The sequence below is a fragment of the Durotheca rogersii genome (assembly GCF_024521655.1).
Source record: "Durotheca rogersii strain YMJ 92031201 chromosome Unknown GGS23scaffold_1, whole genome shotgun sequence".
Lineage (NCBI taxonomy): Eukaryota > Fungi > Ascomycota > Sordariomycetes > Xylariales > Xylariaceae > Durotheca > Durotheca rogersii.
Genome location: NW_026251232.1, coordinates 1,818,271 through 1,836,246, shown reverse-complemented (window position 1 = coordinate 1,836,246; position 17,976 = coordinate 1,818,271). Strand labels below are relative to the sequence as shown.

The 17,976-nt window shown below is 54.0% G+C and overlaps 5 protein-coding genes across 5 annotated transcripts; 2 read left to right on the top strand and 3 right to left on the bottom strand.

Annotated features, from left to right (window-relative positions):
* Window positions 1–225: 225 nt before the first annotated feature.
* On the bottom strand, window positions 226–4,264 carry GGS23DRAFT_545011 (uncharacterized protein). The gene is made up of 3 exons (XM_051514954.1): window positions 3,722–4,264; window positions 2,671–3,590; window positions 226–2,598 (listed from the first exon to the last, which is right to left on the bottom strand). Exons 2-3 carry the CDS (start codon window positions 3,549–3,551, stop codon window positions 618–620), a joined length of 2,862 nt encoding a protein of 953 aa, XP_051377052.1. The 5' UTR covers window positions 3,552–3,590; window positions 3,722–4,264; the 3' UTR covers window positions 226–617.
* Window positions 4,265–5,243: 979 nt separating this feature from the next.
* Window positions 5,244–10,397, top strand: GGS23DRAFT_592120 (uncharacterized protein; the record flags this gene model as incomplete). Its single annotated transcript, XM_051517837.1, has 4 exons — window positions 5,244–5,534; window positions 5,599–7,730; window positions 7,785–10,032; window positions 10,134–10,397. The coding sequence occupies 4 exons, from the start codon at window positions 5,244–5,246 to the stop codon at window positions 10,395–10,397; spliced, it is 4,935 nt and encodes a 1,644-aa protein (XP_051377051.1).
* Window positions 10,398–11,117: 720 nt separating this feature from the next.
* Window positions 11,118–13,144, bottom strand: GGS23DRAFT_23621 (uncharacterized protein). Its single transcript, XM_051512104.1, has 3 exons — window positions 12,983–13,144; window positions 12,225–12,903; window positions 11,118–12,168 (listed from the first exon to the last, which is right to left on the bottom strand). Exons 2-3 carry the CDS (start codon window positions 12,619–12,621, stop codon window positions 11,261–11,263), a joined length of 1,305 nt encoding a protein of 434 aa, XP_051377050.1. The 5' UTR covers window positions 12,622–12,903; window positions 12,983–13,144; the 3' UTR covers window positions 11,118–11,260.
* A 966-nt stretch (window positions 13,145–14,110) lies between these two features.
* Window positions 14,111–15,696, top strand: GGS23DRAFT_608993 (NAD(P)-binding protein; the record flags this gene model as incomplete). Its single annotated transcript, XM_051520244.1, has 2 exons — window positions 14,111–14,462; window positions 14,549–15,696. The coding sequence occupies 2 exons, from the start codon at window positions 14,111–14,113 to the stop codon at window positions 15,244–15,246; spliced, it is 1,050 nt and encodes a 349-aa protein (XP_051377049.1). The 3' UTR covers window positions 15,247–15,696.
* Window positions 15,697–17,220: 1,524 nt separating this feature from the next.
* Window positions 17,221–17,720, bottom strand: GGS23DRAFT_23682 (uncharacterized protein). The gene is made up of 2 exons (XM_051512114.1): window positions 17,303–17,720; window positions 17,221–17,240 (listed from the first exon to the last, which is right to left on the bottom strand). The coding sequence occupies exon 1, from the start codon at window positions 17,561–17,563 to the stop codon at window positions 17,336–17,338; it is 228 nt and encodes a 75-aa protein (XP_051377048.1). The 5' UTR covers window positions 17,564–17,720; the 3' UTR covers window positions 17,221–17,240; window positions 17,303–17,335.
* Window positions 17,721–17,976: the final 256 nt, after the last annotated feature.

Genomic DNA, 17,976 nt, shown 5'->3' with positions numbered 1-17,976 from the left:
ATTCGACAGCATAACCATCGCGTATTCGTGAAGTTAGTCGGCGGGTATAGCTTGGCAGCATAGACACGCACGCCTTGGGCCCTAATTCGCGCCCCGTCAATGCCCGAGCTGCGCGGCGGCTGAACCTGTTGGGTGTCGATATACCGTACCTACTCAAGGCCTAACGAGCAAGCGAGCAAATCGCATGGCGATCACGAAACGAGAAGAGGTAACTTGACAGCAATAGTAGTAGGTATACCAAGTAGGCAGTTTTTCCGAACTCCTATAGCTAGCTACTCTATATAAGAAAACAATAATGCAGTAGGTTGTGGAAACAAAAGGGACTTTGCCAACGAATACCGTGTGCCCGAAGAGAGAGACGAAAGCCCACCCATGTTTACCGCCAATCCTGACCCAAGGGAAGTACGAGCTCCGTTACTACCGCGTTATGATACACGCAAAAACCCCCAAAAACCCCCCAAAAATCAAGAAAAAACTGGCCAATACTCCTTATTTCCGTCGTCGTAATTCCATTTCATCTCACGGCTGGAATAGGAATACTGTCATAACGTGAACCAATAAACTGCTCACCCTCGTCCCGTCTTCCCCCCCATCATCGCTGCACTCCAAGAATTCCCTCAAAACCCCGTCGGTCCCCGACCATCGGCACCACCCGTCGCGAAGTACTCGCTCACCACGCCGATCGCGTACGAAATCCCGGCGGCCCAGGCGCCACCTACGAGCACCCGCTTTCCGAGGTTCCTCTTGCGTTTCGGCGGTGCCTTGGGGCCGCTGAACACGGGCTCCTCCCTCCTGACGTCGATGCCGGAGCGGAAGGGCGGCGCCTGGGCCACCTCCTCGACCTGCAGCGTGTTGTAGTTGACGAATCCTGTCGGCGACGTGAACGTTGCCGCGTTGGGTAGCGCCGTCGGCTTGCCCATCATGTCGATGGGATTGACTGGCACGGCCGCCGTCTGGTCTGCCGCTCTCACCCTTCGGACTTTGCGGAAAACCAACACGTCTCCGCCGCCAGACACGATCTCGAAACCCTCGGCTTGAAGTGGTGCAAAGTGCGGGAAGAATTTTGTCGGGTTCGACAGACGAAGCAGCACTTCGGCCGGTGTCAGCGGGGCAGATTGGTCAGACACTATCGACGTAGTCTCAGCGACGTCGACCTTCTGCATGGTGGGGTCATAGGCTAGGATCTTGTATATCGTTGGCTCGGTATTTTGGGTTGACTCAGCCTCCGGGTCTGATATAGACGGCGGAGTCAGCGGCCGACCGTCAATCTCGGGGTCTCTGCCGTACAGAGATTCGAGGGAAGGCATAGCTTCGCTAATTTCCTCCATCGCCAATGGAGATTCATGTTTTCCTGTCTTCGCCTCGCCCCCATATGTTTTGCTAAAAACTTGGGATTGATCCTCGGCACTGCGCTCCTGAGTATATGACGTTTCCAGGCCCCGGGGTTCTTTCGAGTATGGATCGGCCTCCGCCCGCATTTCCAGGCCGTGACTCACCATTCTTTTTGGTGTTTTCCCCTCGAGCCGATCCAGAGCGGACTCCAAGATTGGTTTGGCCTGCTTCCTATCTAAACTAGTCTCCAATCTCGCAGCGCTAGTAGCCTTGGAAAGGTCTTCTGAGTATCGGTTTTCGGCCGCCTGAATATGTGTCATCCTTTGGTCGAGCTCTTTCGGCGTCGAGTCGGTTATGGGCTCGGAGATAGAACCTGAGCCTCGGGAACTCCACGACGCGGAGAAGTCCTCAGGAAAATCTCGAACAAAGTTACCTGATAGTTCAGCGTGGCCATCTCGGTTGTCTTGCGCCCCCGCTTTTGTGCGCAACTCCTTGACGCTCACGCTGGCGTCCTGATCCGCCGCGTCAGACGCGGCAATGTGGTGAACCATGGATTGCTCGAGAACATCCCGGGATCTCGAGTCCCCGGTCGACGATTCGTCACTCTTCTTCGAGGGCGGCATTACTTCCACGTGGGGGTTCGACGAAAGAGTCCTAAACTGGTGCAACCCGAGTGCTTGAAGCTTGTCGAGGGGACTAGGCCTGGGGTCTGCACTTGAATTCAAATCATGGTACTTTGTATCATACTTCGTAGGACTGTCCACGACGATTTCCTGTTCGAGAGCAGACTTGCTATCGAGCTCCTGTGACTTAAAGGTCCGATACTTATCGAATCCACCATATTGCTGGAAGGGTTGGTCCTCCGTGGTAGAATCTCCGAAGATGAACCGATCGAACTTCTGAAAATACTCACCCTTGGGAGTAGAATCCTTCGTGGGCTCGACATTGTCGCTATAATCCTTATATTTGTCCAGGTCGTCATACTTGGGAGCAGGCCCGTCTCTTTTTACGTCCTCTTGGTATTTGTATGGTCCATATTGATCGAGATCATCATACGGCGCCGTCTGGTTTTCAATTTTCTTATTCTCGTTGTGCATATACGGTTTGTACTTTTTCAATTCCTCGGAGTGATGAGGTGCATCTGCGGCAGCATCTTCTGCTTCCCTCGGTCCATATGTCTTGTACTTGTCTAGGTCGGTATAGCTCTTGGTCGGATCCTGAGCCTGGGCTTGCTCGCTGAGCTTATCATGTTGATATGTTTCATGTCTGTTAAATGTTAATTATTATAGCTGTCGTTGAGGTACTTGAGGGAGGGGGATAGGTTGACTGAGTGCGTACTCTTTACTTTGCGAGGTAGAACTACGGGAAGGCTTTACGCCGTCTCCAGATACCGCTGCGGGTACTTTATCGATATTGACCTGGCTGTACTCCTTGAGCTCAGCTAGGGGAGGTGGCCCATTTGAGTGTACGGGGTGCGGCGGAGTGGACGTAGCGAATTGAGCACGGTATGCCTTGAAAGAATCGGCCGACGTCGCATCCGTGTCGTTATACATGCCGTAGGTGCTCTTAGGAACCTTGCGGTTGGTGATGGGGTCGATTATGTAGTCCTCGGTAGAAATAGAATTTGTGAAATGTCCGTTCTTTTGGGTCGGCTCGGCACTTGCCGTCCGAGGCTGCGAATGCGCATGTTCATCGGCCCGAGAAGTGGTTTTCGATTTCGATTCCGTCCAGTTGTTCATTGCCTCACCCATATGTGATTTCCATGTGTGGTAACCATCCCATAGACCAGGAGCCCAAGACGTGTTTATCCGTGCGTTCCTGACGTCGGAATCGCCCCGACCATGTTGATGCGGGTCATTTGATTCCTGATCGGCAAAGTGTGGGGGGCATCTCGCCCGAGACCGATACCAATAATTGCGGAGCATGTACCTGAAGATAGCTTTCGGGTTCTCATCGAGGTGACGCTGGTCCCACGACAACTTCCGTTTGAGTGCCTCAGCATACCCGTGTCTCAGCATCCGTTGGCGGTGTTGGAGTTCCCTCTGCAACTGGGGGTCGAGGTAGGAGGACCACAGGCCGAAGCGAAAGGCTCGAGTCTGCTGGTTATGGCGCGCCTTTGACAAGAGGGCGCTGGTAGGTCCCAAGGCGGTGGACGCGGTGGCTCTGGCCCGGAGCGGCATCGCCCCGGAACCAGTCGAACGAACGGCGCAGGTCAACATGCTGGCTGAGCTGTGGGCAAGGCGCGCATCCTATTCCACCTATTCCAGGAAAGATGAGATCGTCAGCACAGTTCATCTATAGAGGGATGGAAATGAAGACTTCGAGTAAGACACCACCGCTGGTTGGGTCGGCGTCGTAAAGGGGGCCGCCGTTGGGTAAAGCCACATACTTAATAAAGGCTCGAGAGTTGCCGATTGCGGAGGCGACTACACGATCTTGTAGCAGTAAGTTGAGTGGGAGAGGCGAAGAAGAGCAAAAGAGAAGCGTTAGGCAGACGGGTTACGATACCTAGGTAGGAGGTATGTAGGATATGGCGTACTGACGAAGGTGACCTGATTTCGTGGGTATTTATTCCACCAGGAGGGAGGAGGAGGGGTCGCTTGGGCGCGGAGAGGTAGGTGGATAGGGTAGAGAGTGGAAGGTTAGGCTAGGCCGGGTTCCAGTTGACGACGTGCTTTCATAGCTACCTTCCCAGGCTTGCAACCTTGCCAACTCTCGAAGCGGGGAGCGTCGGAGTGGCATTGGACCGGGTAGGTGTGCACCTCCAGCTGCCTGCCACCTGCGCCTAGGACTGATGGGGATACCTATCTTCTTATCGCTACCTACCTGTTTCCGCCGAGCAACCATGATGTGCCCTGTTCTGTGGTGGGATTCGCCATCGGGTTTCCAGACCTGACAGCCGCCTGTGGGAGTTACCAAGGCTCGGCATAATATGGATGCTGCAGAACGGTCACTGTGATGTACTTCCGAATCGGGTACTGACATGTACATATCCTCATCGCTCAGATAGTACATGCGGGGTAAGCGTGGGAGGCGTGGGAACCGGCCCTGGAACCGGCCCTGGCATTCCCACCTGGAACCCGCCGGCCTAAACCTACTAGGTACCTAGAACGTATCTCTACCGCCTTGCCCACTACCCTACCCCCTGAGAGGTACCTAAGGTACCTATCCCCAGCATTACCTCCTACACAGGTACCCCTCTGATACTTCGCTTCGGCGTTTTACTATACATCCATCACGAGCCATCAACCACGTCCCCGAGCATTTCCCATGAAACACCGCCCACAATTGAGACGTAGGTATCGTTATTGAGCCACGAAATTTTTATATGGATTTTATCATTATTAAAACGTTGGGGCGTTGTCGGGGCCCTTCGTTATCTTTCTCATTTGGGGTCAGCTGGGGGAGCCGCAAGAACTCGGGAGCTTGTACGTAGGTAGATGTACCTACCTCGAGAAGAAAAGCTGAGGCTTCGTTCGACCCGCACCTTGATGATACTCGGCCTGAGAGTCACAACAGGCCGGCCTCCTTCTTCGCTGAACGTGTGACTCGTGCCTCAGGCAGCAGAACGCAAGCGTGTTGCCATCACGCCTTATGTAAGCCCAACCCCGCCGTGGGGTTGAAATCTTCATATCCTTTGCTTCCTGGTCTCGCAACACCATCTACTACTCTTTCCATACCTACCTACCACCAAATGCCTACCGGACAGAAGGGCGTGATTGTCAGCTCCGAACAGTAGCCCGCCGCAGACTCTCAGTGCACGCAGCATTTCAATCCACTCATTGGATACTTCGTCGCCTAGAGAAAAACACGACCTACTTCCTGACCATTGCTTCCCTTCTCCCCCCGCGCGCTGCGAGGGCGTGGTATTTCCGTATGGTCTCCGAAACGAGACGTCTCATCTCGCGGCCATGAGTCGTAAGCCGGCCAAACCCCGTGCCTCTGCCGGCAAGACATTTATCGGCTCTGGCTCCAGCTCCTTCGGCGCCTTCTCGACCTCCTCTGGTACCGACCTCTCCTATTTAGCCGAACCACCCGATTTCTCTCCTATATCCGATTCCAATGTTATCGTGTCCCTCAAGAACCTGCAGAAGAAGGATGCTACCACCAAGGCAAAGGCCCTCGAGGAGCTGGTCGCCTACGCCCAAGCCCACCCGCACGAGCGAGATGGTGGTGCGGAGGAACCTGTATTAGAAGCGTGGGTGCGCGCAAACCGGGCTGATCTCCATCGTTACGTTCGCTTACTGACAACCATGTGTGTGACAGGTCCAGCTATACCCTCGCATCTCGATAGATAATTCCCGCCGCGTCCGCGAGCTGTCCCACGTCTTGCAATTCGAGTTTATGAAGTCCGCCCGCAAGCGTATGGAGAAGCATGTACCCAAGATTGTCGGCTCTTGGCTTGCTGGTACGTTTGACAGGGACCGTGTCGTAGCTCGTGTGGCTACCGAGGGCCTATCTTCGTTTCTTACGACCTCGGAGAAGGTGACACACTTCTGGAGGCGATGCCAGCAGCAAATCCTGGATTACGCTTCCGATGCGATGAAAGAGACTACGGAAACGCTAAGCGATAAACGGTCGACGAGCGCCGACGATGCCGAGGCTAAGTATTATCGTGTCTTGGGCAGTAGCCTTGCGCTGGTCTTAAATCTCCTACAGAAGCTCGATCCCTCGGATATTCAAAAGTGTCTGGACTCTTACGACCAATTCTTCGAGCAGGATAAAGTCTGGGCAAGCGCAACGATTAGCGATGCTGCTGTTAGGCGGCTTGCGTGCCAGCTCCTGTCCACGTGCCTAGAGAAGCGATCAGATCGGGTTGAAGCGGACCTCCTTCGGCTTGGTAAGACGTTTGTCGCCGAGGGCTTGAAGTGTAGCCAAGCTGGCTCTGCCGCAGATTATATCAGCACGTTGACTGAGCTTACCGCAAGACACCCGACGGTCTGGACTTCTGATTACCGTGGCAAGAAGACGCCCACGTCGAGACTCAAGGGTTTTTTGGAAAAGGGTTCTCAAGGTACTACCTCGCAATTCTGGCATTCCCTCGACCGCATGCTCGAAATTATACCCAGTGGCATACTTCCGGAGGACCTTAGCGGAGCTCTGGAGTTTCTAGAATCTATGAGGTTAGGCTTGACTAGTAGAGATGAGCCTCACAGCAATGCCGTTGATGGTTGGTCAACCTATCTCAATACTACTAAACGTTTCCTTAAAACGATGCAATCTGGTGAAGACCGAGGCAGGATAGTTCAAGATAACATATTCCCGCTTATAACCCACTACCTCTACCCGACCCCGGAAACGTCAGCGTGGGCTTCGGGGAGCCACGTACCAATCCTAATTAAGGCGTACACCTCGACAGCAATGTCGCCCTTCGCAGATGTTGTGCAGATGACGAGCGTCGTGTGGAACAAGTGGAAAGAGGAATTTAAAACCCGCATGCGCAATTCGTTGCCGGAAGCATCTAGAGAGCACGAAAGGTCCCAGAAATCTGTAGCCGACGAAGGTTACAGATGGTTTACTTTGACGGGAATTATATCAGACGCTCATGAGAGGACGCTTAATACGGACCGCCCAATCCCAAATATGCCGGCAAAGGATTCCCTCGAGTTGCTCCATGAGGCCCTTGAGCTGCTAGAAACTAGGAATTGGAAACCCTTCGGAGCTGCCGCAACCGTGGAGTCGGCCTTCAAACAATCCCCAGGCCTCTTCCGACACCCCTCGAATGACACGAATAAAGTATTCGAGTTTTTAGCGGCCTTGTTGTCGAGGGGCAAGACCGAATTTCTGCAGTCGAACGCAGGACCCTATATTTTCTCAAGCATCAATCTACTTGGCGGCATTCCCGAACGACAACAAGAGTATGAGACAATTTGGAAGGAGAATATTACAAATATCCTCGAGCATATCGAAAGCCCTGCAGCCTTGCCGGCTCTGACAACGCTGATATCCACCGAACACGCCAGTCCTCTCGCCCATCGGATCCCCGCACTGCAGGGGGAATTGGTAAAATTATGCCTCGTGTGTGCTGTTGACACCACAGAGCTAGGGTCGGATTTCTTCAATGCCGTGATAGCATTTGATACGTTGACGGACGTCGCTTCGAAGCGACTGGTACGAGAACTTGGTAACCGTGTTACAAACAGCTTGGGACAGCCAAACGAAGGCGTAGTCAGAAGTTTACGTCTTATAGCAGAGAAGAACCCGGGACTCTTAGTCAAGGATGAAGAGGTTCACATGAGCCTGATGGCCAGCCTGCTGAGTTTGTCTGAACGATTCCATGACATTTATGATGCCGCTACGCTTAGGGCATTGATGGAGGGCCCTCCAACCACCGGCAATTCACGTTTACTCGGGTTGGTGCACCAAGGTATCTCCAATGCTGACCCGGGTTCACTCTCGTAAGTAACACTTCTGTTCGGCTTCTTTTTTAGACGTCACTAACGGCAGTCTAGCGTTGATACTCTTGTTCAGCAAGCTATGCAAGTCTACGGTTCACTAAATCCTTCCGATACCGACACAGACCAAACGGAACAGCTCCGATATTTAATACCGGATGTGGATGTGTGGGAGAGGGAAATAAATCTTCTCCTACAAGACACGCCGAATCCGTCTCTCTCGATAGCTAGTGTCCTTGGCGGGGCATATTTCCTCCCTACATTATCGCCAAATACGTCCACTATATCCGTACAGAGGGACAGGAGTGGTTGCTCGATTCCCGGCCGTATGGCATTGTACATTTCCAAGCTTCTCTCCGCAGGATTCCAGCTTCGTATTTTACCAATCTCGAAACGAGTGGAGATTTTGCGGTACCTGAGTCTGACCGCAGAGCTTACGGCAGACCAGTTAACAGTTATGAGTGGGAATAAGATATGGACCTCACTTTCCTCCGAGGTTGCTCTATCGGACGCCGAAGGTCTTATCTCGTCCTCGCGAACGATTATCATCAACATGGCTGGTGGTGCTAGCGGCTGGAGAGAAGGTACCGATTCGGACGAGTCACAAGTGATCCACCGCGTCGTCAATGCATTTATACATGAAGCAAAGTCCCTAACACCGCAAGGCCTTTACTACGCGCGGGCCCTAAGCGAACTTCTCCGGGTATTGGCAGAGACTCACGGCTTCCCATCTAGCGGCGAACAATGGCTAAAAGACCTGGATATCCTGAAGAGTGGCTCGTCGACGGTTCTTCCTGCTGTAGCAATCCTGGGCGGCTTAGGAGAGACGATATCGGTCTCAAGAGTAATCAGCAACTTCTGCAACCGGCTAGTCAGTGATATTTCCGGGGCGAGCTTCGGCAAAGAGAAAGATCTCATTACCCTTGTGCTTCTGAACGCATGCATGCAAATATACGAAGCCGGGGAACTACCTGCGGCCAATAACCGATTAGTATTTGCGGCCAGGCAACTTACGTCGTGGATGGAAACCCCTGAAGACCTCGACTATCGATTCGCCGCCGAGACTTGTCGATGTCTCCAGTGCCTCCTCCCATGCATAAAAGACGTATATGGGTCTTATTGGGAGAACACCATAGACTTTTGCACATACCTCTGGGCTAAGCCTGCAGTTCAACCCCTGGACCTCCGATTACCCGAGATTCACGCTTCCCTACGGTTGATCAACGCGCTACAGTCAATAGAGGACCCCAATGACGATCTTATCGACAGCCTGAAATCATCGGCGGAGAAGAGATCGACTGCGTTGATTGAGCTTCTCAAGCTCCCCAGGGGAAATGAAACCCAGCCTCTGGAGATAGTAGACTCCATCATATGCCGACAGGTCGAAAATATTCCCATAGAACACGTACGGGATCTCTCCGAGCTCTACGGGCTGGTTGCTAGTGATTCGCGAGCCATCCAAACAGCTGCGTTTACCATCCTTCATAAATCGCTCCCTGCCGTCCAAGAGAAACTCGCAGTGGATGTTCTCCTGGACAAGAAGGATGCTCGGCTTCCCGACGAACTTTTATCTCTTCTCCTCGATGCGCCGAAGCTCGAGGATTATTCAGACGAAGCCCTCGCTCGTTTTCCAAAGGCAATCCGCGCCTACCTCCTCTCCTGGCTTCTGGTTTTCGACTCTCTTAAGGCCGCATCTTTCAAAATACGTAGCGACTATGCCGAATGTCTCAAAGCAGGAAGCTACATTGGACCCCTAATGGAGTTCATCTTCGACGTCTTGGGCCATTCGGTATCTCATCCCTTAAACCTCGCCAAGGCAAACTTCACTGACGGCCACATCCAAAAATACGATTTGAAGCTTGCGGATGCCGAGTCCGACGAGAGAAACATGCAGTGGTTGCTTATCCATATATTCTATCTCGTGCTCAAGTACGTGCCTACTCTTTTCAAGACATGGTACCTCGAATGTCGATTTAAGCAGACAAAGATCGCCGTTTCGAGCTGGATGACGAAGTACTTCTCCCCGATAATCGTATTGGAAGCTCTGGACGACGTCGAAAAATGGAACGCAGCTCGGGAAGCCCCCACGGGCGACGAAAAGGAGTTGGTCGTTCGGGTCAGCCGCCCCGCGAGGGAGGTCACGGCTAGCTACGAAGTAGACGACCTGGACGCCATGATCGCGATACGGATCCCGCATGAATACCCTCTGGAGAGCCCCACGGTGTTAGGGGTGAACCGCGTCGCGGTCAATGAGAAGAGGTGGCAGAGCTGGATCATGACGACCCAAGGAGTAATCACATTTTCGGTAAGCTCTCCCCCCCTCTTTCTCCTACGTAGCCACCGGGAGGGGAGCCATCAGATTCATCTCGACTAACTTGACATTTCTTTATTTTTCCCAATCATTAGGGAGGGAGCATCATCGACGGCTTGACAACGTTCCGGCGCAATATCGTCGGCGCGATGAAGGGGCAGACGGAGTGCGCGATTTGCTACAGCATCATCAGCACCGACCGGAAGATGCCAGACAAGCGCTGCCAGACGTGCAAGAACCTCTTCCACCGCACGTGTCTGTACAAGTGGTTCCAGAGCAGCAACCAGAACACGTGCCCGCTCTGCCGCAACCCGATCGACTACCTAGGCGCCGACGTGAGGGCGAGGAGGGCCGTCTGAGCGAGCGGACGACGGCGCTAGAGATAGGATGGGGAAGAGACTTTGCGTTTTCCGATCGGAAGACGAGGAAGAATTTCCCGGCACTGCGAGGTGCTGCTTGCTTGGTCGCGGGTTATTATTAGTACCGAGCGGGAAAGTTCGAGAGGGGGATGGTTCCAACTAAGAACAGAGGATCGACTAGATGGGATCGCGGCAGCGGTCTGTCAAGCAGGACGAATCCGCTATCGAGGGCCAGATAGCAACCAACCATCAGACGGCGTGTCTCGAGAAAAAGGAGCGCGGCTAGGTAGGTAGCACCCACAATATGATTGAAAAAGAAGGAAAAATGGTTCTCTGATAGCTCGGGGTTTATCTTCTCTTTCATGGTATCGTTGGTACTTAAGAATACCACTCGTACCCTACTTCTAGCTAAATAGCGTGCTGTGGAAATTAGGTGTGGAAGGCATCCGGGGTGGAAAAAAAAAGGGGGAGGGGGGGGGGGTAGCAATGCGCATAATCAAATTCTTCTGCCAGTCGACCGTTGGTTCCTCGTCCGTATCCCCGTCGTCGATCCTGATATAAGTGTAACGTTGTATCATCGAACTTTGGTACAAATTGGACCTTTACGATGTGTAGGGAAGAAAGCTCGTTTATCCTTGTCTAGACATACAGAGCTTACATATTAAGTAGTCCCCTCTGGGTGCCAAAGTTCCTCGTTTGGCCTAGTATTACCTACCTATCTACGACCCATTCCACTCTCGAAACGCTTTCTCCCCCCCGTGTCTGTCGAGCGAGTAGCCGTAACCTGTGAAGGCATAATAATGGCGACACAAGTTACCGCCGTGCCGCCTGTCTCTCTCTCTCTCTACGAGGCCCTTGCGCTCCTAGTACGAGTATTCGTCTTCTGAATCGCTCTCCTCTGCTACCACTGGCATGTCGAGGCACGCTTCCGCCTCCCCGGGGCTCATTTCCAGCTCGTCGTCTTCGTATCTGGCGTAGTCTGCGTCCGAAGCCTCGGAGGCCCCAGAAATCGTGGCGACACGCAGCAGGTCCCAGCGGAGCCGGAGCAGCTCGAAACTGGGCAGGAAGAGGGGGTTGTCGGCCCGGATGGAAAAGACCTGGCCCGTTTCGATGGCCACGCCGCTGCTGCGGTGTGCGAGGCCGCGGCCCCATTTCTGGTCGACGAGACCGGCTTCAGCTAAGAAGTCGTCGGTAGCTAACCGCTGCTTGGGCTTCAAACAGGCCCGTTTGAGCCAGTGCCACTGGACCACCACCTCCTTCTCAGACTCGCGTAGAGGCTTCAGGGCAAACCTGGCCTTGTCCCACCAGAAGCGCAACTGCCGGTTGAGGTAGACGACATTTTTGGGAGACTCGAGAACGCGGTCGTCCCGGATCAATTTCTCCCAGGCCCTGAACGCCCCCTCGCCCCAGAATTCATGGAGCATTCCGTTTAGGCCGGCCAAGTTCCCTTTGGGACCGACCGTGGTAGGGAAAATGTTTGCAGCCTCAGGGTCGGGCAATCCAGTAATGGCACACGTATACCCATAGCAGTTGCGGTGCTGCAATGTCACAATGTTGGCCGTATGCTTCTGGTTTGGTCGATAAGGACTACTCACGAGTCTATGTGCAGTTTCCGCGTTGAGCGTGTCCAACGCGAATCCCGAATGGCGCAGCCCGAAATACGGGTTAGACATCATCACATGTCTCCTTTTGGCTGGGGTTGGTGTCCCCGAGCCTTGGTAGACAAGTATCGACCTTCTCGGGCTATTGTGGCCCTCGTCGTTGGAAAGATCTGACAGGGTCGATTAATCTCTGGGCCGGAACCACATGCTCTCTTGGTGGACGTACAAGCCCTCACTCCAGCCACCGCTTCTTTGCAAAGAACGTGGAAGACTCCTCCGAAGCAAACCGCGACGTCGCTTAGCCCGGCGATGTTATTGAGGACCATCCTGAGCTGTGAGATCGGGGCCACCATGATTATAGCTAACGCCGTCGCGTTCAAGTCCCACCGAGGAGGACTCTTCATCTGATCGCACTCGCTTTTGAAATGGCGGAAAATCCCGCATCGCGCTTCCAATTCCGTAATGTAGGGGAGGATGGGCTCCGCCTCGGGGGGGATGTCGTCGAGGAAGTCTCTGAGAAGGACACGATGGGTTTGCGAAGCGATGGCCAATTTTGGCAGCAAGTTGGTATCTATCCGGGGTACCGTCTGCCTTAACTGTTGCTCGTCTTGTTTGATGTCCATGATGGCCTAGATGGTAAGGAAAAATAATAGGAAAAAAAAAAAAAGAAATCCAGAGTCGGATTGGATGGCTGCTGGGATGGATGGCTGAACTGGTGGGCGGAGTGATGGTAGGAACGGGGTATTTAAATGCCTTCGGGTCGTAGTTATGAACAGACGAGAGATAATGTGCTGATCGAGAGGCGGTCGCTTCGCCGAGGGAGAAGGTTGGCATTAATAGTCGCCGTCCTCGCCAATACCTTATTGGGCACATGGTTCGTCGCTGCTAAGGTGAACCGAACTCAGCTTCGAGGTAGGTAGCTCGGAATAAGACTCCCCCCCTTGCGGGTGGCCTCAGCACGGCGTGGAACGGGCGGGATCTTACTGCATAGTGTTCTTGTTCGGAAGCGCGGAAACGAACTGCTGCGTCGTCTGTCATATTTACGGCGGTTTAGGTTCGGGGTAGGAGGCAGGTGGCTGATGGGTAAGGAGGCGTGGCCCTGCCATCCAAGGTGCGTATCCAAGGTGTGTATCCAAGGTGCCGCACTCTCCTATCCTCTCCTCCCCTCCCCCGCCTTGCTATCCTCCAAGGAGCGTGGTGGTCCCGCTAGGTCCGTCCTCGTCCTCCTCGCCGTCCGCCTGCGTCTCGTCACGATATGCCGGCAGAGCCTACGCCTCCCCAGAGCGAGACCGAAGTCGTCAGGGCCTGAACGCCGAGCGTGAAATGAACATGTGGTATAGGTTGGGAGAGAACGGGGTAGATGCTAGACAGATGCCGTAGGCGGGTAGGTACGTACACTGCGTAGATATACGAGGTAGAATACTACCTACGTCATCTTGAACAGTCGCGCGCGCCTCCGCTTCTCTGACGTCAGGCCGGATGGTGGAAAAAAACCCCAAGTGGTGACGCCGCTCGGCGTAAGGGCGTCAGGTACTTCCGTGTTTCCTCGGTGCCCTCTCGGGAGTCGTCGACGTTGTCAGCGACAACTCTCTGAGACGTATGTACCTAGCAAGTACCCTACCTATAACGCCCAGGTGCCTGAGAGAGTGCCTGAGAGAGTGCCCGAGAGAGGCCGCGGGCGAGCTGTAGGTGCCTACCTACGTCTCTTAATGTCCCTACCCTGCCGTCGATGGGCTTGTTGGTTGCGAGCTGCTAAAAGGTTTCCCGATCACCACGCAATTCGCGTCCACTTCCCAAACCGGCCGGATGCTGGCTGCTGCTCGATAAGCCGGCTGGGTTTCTCTCCCTTTGCTGCCATCCTCCAAGTATGACGGAACCGCGCGTCCATCATCCGTGTCCTGGGCGCGCGCATAAATGTCACATAAATGTCATCCTGCGTCGGAGGGTCTCGTTTCTATGCAACCAACTTGATCTTGTAACTCCTCCCCGCAAGACCGCTCGAGTACACACGCATACACGCACCCGCGCACACGCTAGAGAGGCCTTGTTCGTATTCTCTCGCTGACATCCAAGTGCCGACATACCCAAGGCGCCGGGTAACATACCTACGTTATGTCCCTGTGTCCGACACTGGTGCGGACGGTTTCCCGTGGCCGCCCGGTCCGCTTTTGCTCTCGCCTATGTCGTCCTCAGCGAGCGGCCGCGTTCTTTGCCCGCACTCCCCCCACTACCCCGACGCACCACCGTAGGTCGTTGCATTATTCGCCCAACCTCTTCATGAAGCCGACGAACCCGGATCCGGGGGAGAACCCAGCGCACGAACTGGCGCCCAATAGCGATGTTAACGTCGGTCGGAAGCGGCTTGCCGATTTCGATCTGAAGGGCAAGGTCTTCGTCGTGACCGGCGCGGCGAGGGGCCTGGGCCTCGCCCTGGCCGAGAGCCTGGTGGAGGCCGGAGGAAAAGGTGAAAGCTCGTCATATTTTGATAGATATTTGCCCGACTTGGTTGCCGCAGCTATACTCGCACCACTTTGCTAACTTTGCGGACAGTCTACTGCTTGGACCGGGAGGACGAGCCTGATGAGCACTGGGCCGAGGCGAGGAGGAGGGTCGTTCCGGAGTGGGGAGGGTCGCTTCATTACCGACAGCAGGACGTCCTGGACACGAAGGGCCTAGACAAGACGATCACCGATATCGCGGACGATCACGGCCGGCTCGATGGCGTGGTTGCCGCGGCGGGCATCCAGCAGGTGACGCCGGCCGTCGAGTACGAGCCGAACGACGTGGCCGACATGCTGGCCATCAACTTCACCGGCGTGCTGATGACGGCGACGTCGGCCGCGCGCCAGATGATGAAGTACAAGACGCGCGGCAGCATCTGCCTCGTGGCAAGCATGAGCGGTAGCGTGGCGAACAAGGGTCTGCTGTCGCCCGTCTATAACTCGTCCAAGGCGGCGCTGATCCAGCTCGCGCGCAACCTCGCCATGGAGTGGAGTCCGATCCAGAAGGACGGCACGGGCGGCATCCGCGTCAACTGCATCAGTCCCGGCCACATCCTGACCCCTATGGTGCGCGACATCTTCGACGAGATCCCGGGCCTCCGCGAGCGGTGGGAGAGGGAGAACATGATGGGCCGCCTAGCGGAAACGACCGAGTTTAAGGGCGCCACTCTATTCCTCCTAAGCAACGCAAGCAGCTTCATGACCGGCGCTAATCTCGTGATCGACGGTGGACACACTTCGTGGTAGCTTTACCTACAGGCGTAGCGTACGGTGAACGGCGCCACCTCCGCCACCCGCTCGCTTCTGAAAGCTCAGAAATAAAAGGAATACACGTGTGTTGCTATTTACTATACATGGTGCGGTACATACCTGATATACGTAATTACATTTGGATTTTTGATACGGTAATTGCAATTTTTCACCGCCACCGTTTCTTGCATAGTTAAGTCCTCGGACTTGCTGCAGCAGGGGTTGTATACCTAGCTTCGGTGGAGGTTAATGCTTAATTAAACGCAATCGTCCTACTCTGTAGATTCGGAGTCTTAAGATACACCCCTTACGCGTTTATTTAGCAGCACGAACACCGGCGGACTGTCAGATGCTGGATTCTCGATCGACCCGTTCGTACAGAAGCGTCTCGTTCGTCTGGCAAGGGGACGAGAACGATAGGTATACCGTTGCGTCGAAGATCGAGACCTAACACCCACTACGCCACGCGTTCACGAATCTCGTGAAAGCACGGACTACCACCCCGTAGCGCTTGCCCATAGGCTGCCTAAGTCGTTAGCAGAATGCTCCTTTTGGCTATTAAGACAGTGCTGCCGTAGAAATGAGATGACTTTTCTACTGCTGATCCCTAGATCGTCGCCTAAACGTTGGGTGTTGTCCAGACTATCAAGGGGTAAGTCGGCGATGACTTCATGGCTTAAAGGTGAGTACGAGGGTATTCGGTTTCTAATGTCCCCACAGGTAAGTGTCCATATATATCACGTAGATCTAGGAAGGAGCTAGGTATGGTGCGAGAGCGCGCGCGAGGAGCTATCTCACGGGCAACGGGAGGAGGAGCAAAGGAGAAAAGGTCTTGTTCTATCTAAGAACTAACTGAAGGAATGGAAGCAATAGGAGCGTATATATATCGGGGCTCCTGTTGCTGAGGTAAGCAACGAAGAGGCGCAAAGCTAAGGAGCAACCTCTACGTGACAATATAATATATCGTCACGTATCTAGCTTGAGCAACGCATCGTAGGCTAGGTTGAGTGCAGAGGGAGCAAGGGAACATATGTGGGTAAAGGTGTATTGACTGACTAGCTACCTAGGAAGGAAATGTATGAGAGAGTGCGAAGCTAGTCTAGATACACCTACCTATATACGTGCTCAACTGGCTTCGGTGAGCTAGGTTGTTCTCCGCGCAGATGTAGCTCTCGGTAGAGATGGGGCTACTAGAGGCGTATGCCTGCGTGACATATCTCGAATGGCGAAACCCCCAGCGGGTTGACGTATCTCGCGTTAACTTGAGCCATCACGTCAGAAACCCGGTTCGATGGTTCACCAGGGGCCGCTGACGGTGCCGGGTTGGTGGTTTTCTTTAACACCGATTGCAGTATCCGATTGAACACTTCTACCAGTCCGACTGACCTCGACTTTCGTGTGGGACCTCACAGCGTGGTTGGATGTGGTCCAAACTGTCATATTTGAGACAGATCCGTTCGCCTCGCTTTAAAGGCCTCGAGCCGTTCGCGATCGGATGCTTGGAGGCTTCTCGATCTGGAAGCTTTTGATAGGCATTCCCTCCAGGGAGTCTTCCGGCAGTTAAAGCTCCCTCTTGTAGGTACCATAATTCTGCTCGGGTTTGGTTAACATAAAGCTATCGTAAAGAGTAGGGACACCAACGCCGTCCAAATATTGGAGGATGATACAACCCCTAAACACCCACGCTAAATAAGACGAAATCCGTTACCTCGGAACGTCTGCCGTCGGAGGTGAGCAGGTAGAGACGACCTGCGCCAACGTTATGAAGCAGCCGTCTTCGGGGACGGAGCTGATCCACCAGCTTGCCGGAGACCAGATTGACGTCGCTACCCTGGTCTGCTTGGGCAGTATTCTCGGGGAGGGTACAGGACATGGCTGTCGAGTCACTGTCTCATACAGAACGATCGTACTAGTTTGAATGGGAACGGGTCGACTGCTATTGGAGCTGCCTACATAAGGATCGTGGTATGGTAAGGCATAGTCGGTTTCTGCTGTCTTCTGTCAATTTCGAACCCAATCCTTTTTTGAAAAAAGCCAGAAACGTCGGAACGACCTCTCCCAGACCTTTCACCTTTATAGTCAACTACTAGACGCTCAGGAAGTTCGTGTATTCAGTCCCCAGTTGGAAGTGGGGTCCTTCTTGGGAGCGGTTGGCCATTTTGCGCCGATAAATCATGTTAGATGAAGGTAAGGGTGTTAAACCGCCGTCTGGGGATGTCGGCTTTGTGAATGACAGCTGATCAACAGGAAGCGACGTTGCCGTGGGAGAGAGTAACAGGACTCGGGCGGCCCCAAGAAGTGACGGAAACGTCATCACGGCTTTGCGGCTATCGGCATTCTGGGCCGTGTCGTGCCCATCGCTTCCAGGCCAGCAACAAGGATTCTGCCATCTCCATCCCAAATTTCTAAGCAATGGTAATGCTCCACATGCAGATGGAACATGCTTAGAAGGCCAAGTAGGATCCAACCGCCACACAGGACCGACTGGTGGCCGTTCCCGCCGTGTAGCCCCGTTTTAGCGTCTGCTTGCGGCAGATATTGCTGTCAAGCCGTCTGGGAGATCGTCTAGGCCTGGGTGGGGAGGCAAAAACATGGCACCCAGGGTGGCTCCGCTCGTTCCCATGTCAAATGTTCCGAATCTTATCTGATGGCTCGGGCCGCAGTCGTAGAATATGTGCCGGCGGAAGGCCGTTGAACGCATACCAAGATGCCTCTGCGGTGTGGGAG

What these genes read in the sequence shown, in the direction of transcription:
- GGS23DRAFT_23621 (XM_051512104.1), bottom strand. Translation starts at nt 12,621, where the DNA reads ATGGACATCAAACAAGACGAGCAACAGTTAAGGCAGACGGTACCCCGG. An exon ending in GGTGGCTGGAGTGAGGGCTT is followed by an intron (nt 12,169 to 12,224) that starts GTACGTCCACCA and finishes CGACCCTGTCAG; the next exon opens with ATCTTTCCAACGACGAGGGC.
- GGS23DRAFT_23682 (XM_051512114.1), bottom strand. Translation starts at nt 17,563, where the DNA reads ATGACGTTTCCGTCACTTCTTGGGGCCGCCCGAGTCCTGTTACTCTCT.
- GGS23DRAFT_545011 (XM_051514954.1), bottom strand. Translation starts at nt 3,551, where the DNA reads ATGTTGACCTGCGCCGTTCGTTCGACTGGTTCCGGGGCGATGCCGCTC. An exon ending in TCTACCTCGCAAAGTAAAGA is followed by an intron (nt 2,599 to 2,670) that starts GTACGCACTCAG and finishes AACATTTAACAG; the next exon opens with ACATGAAACATATCAACATG.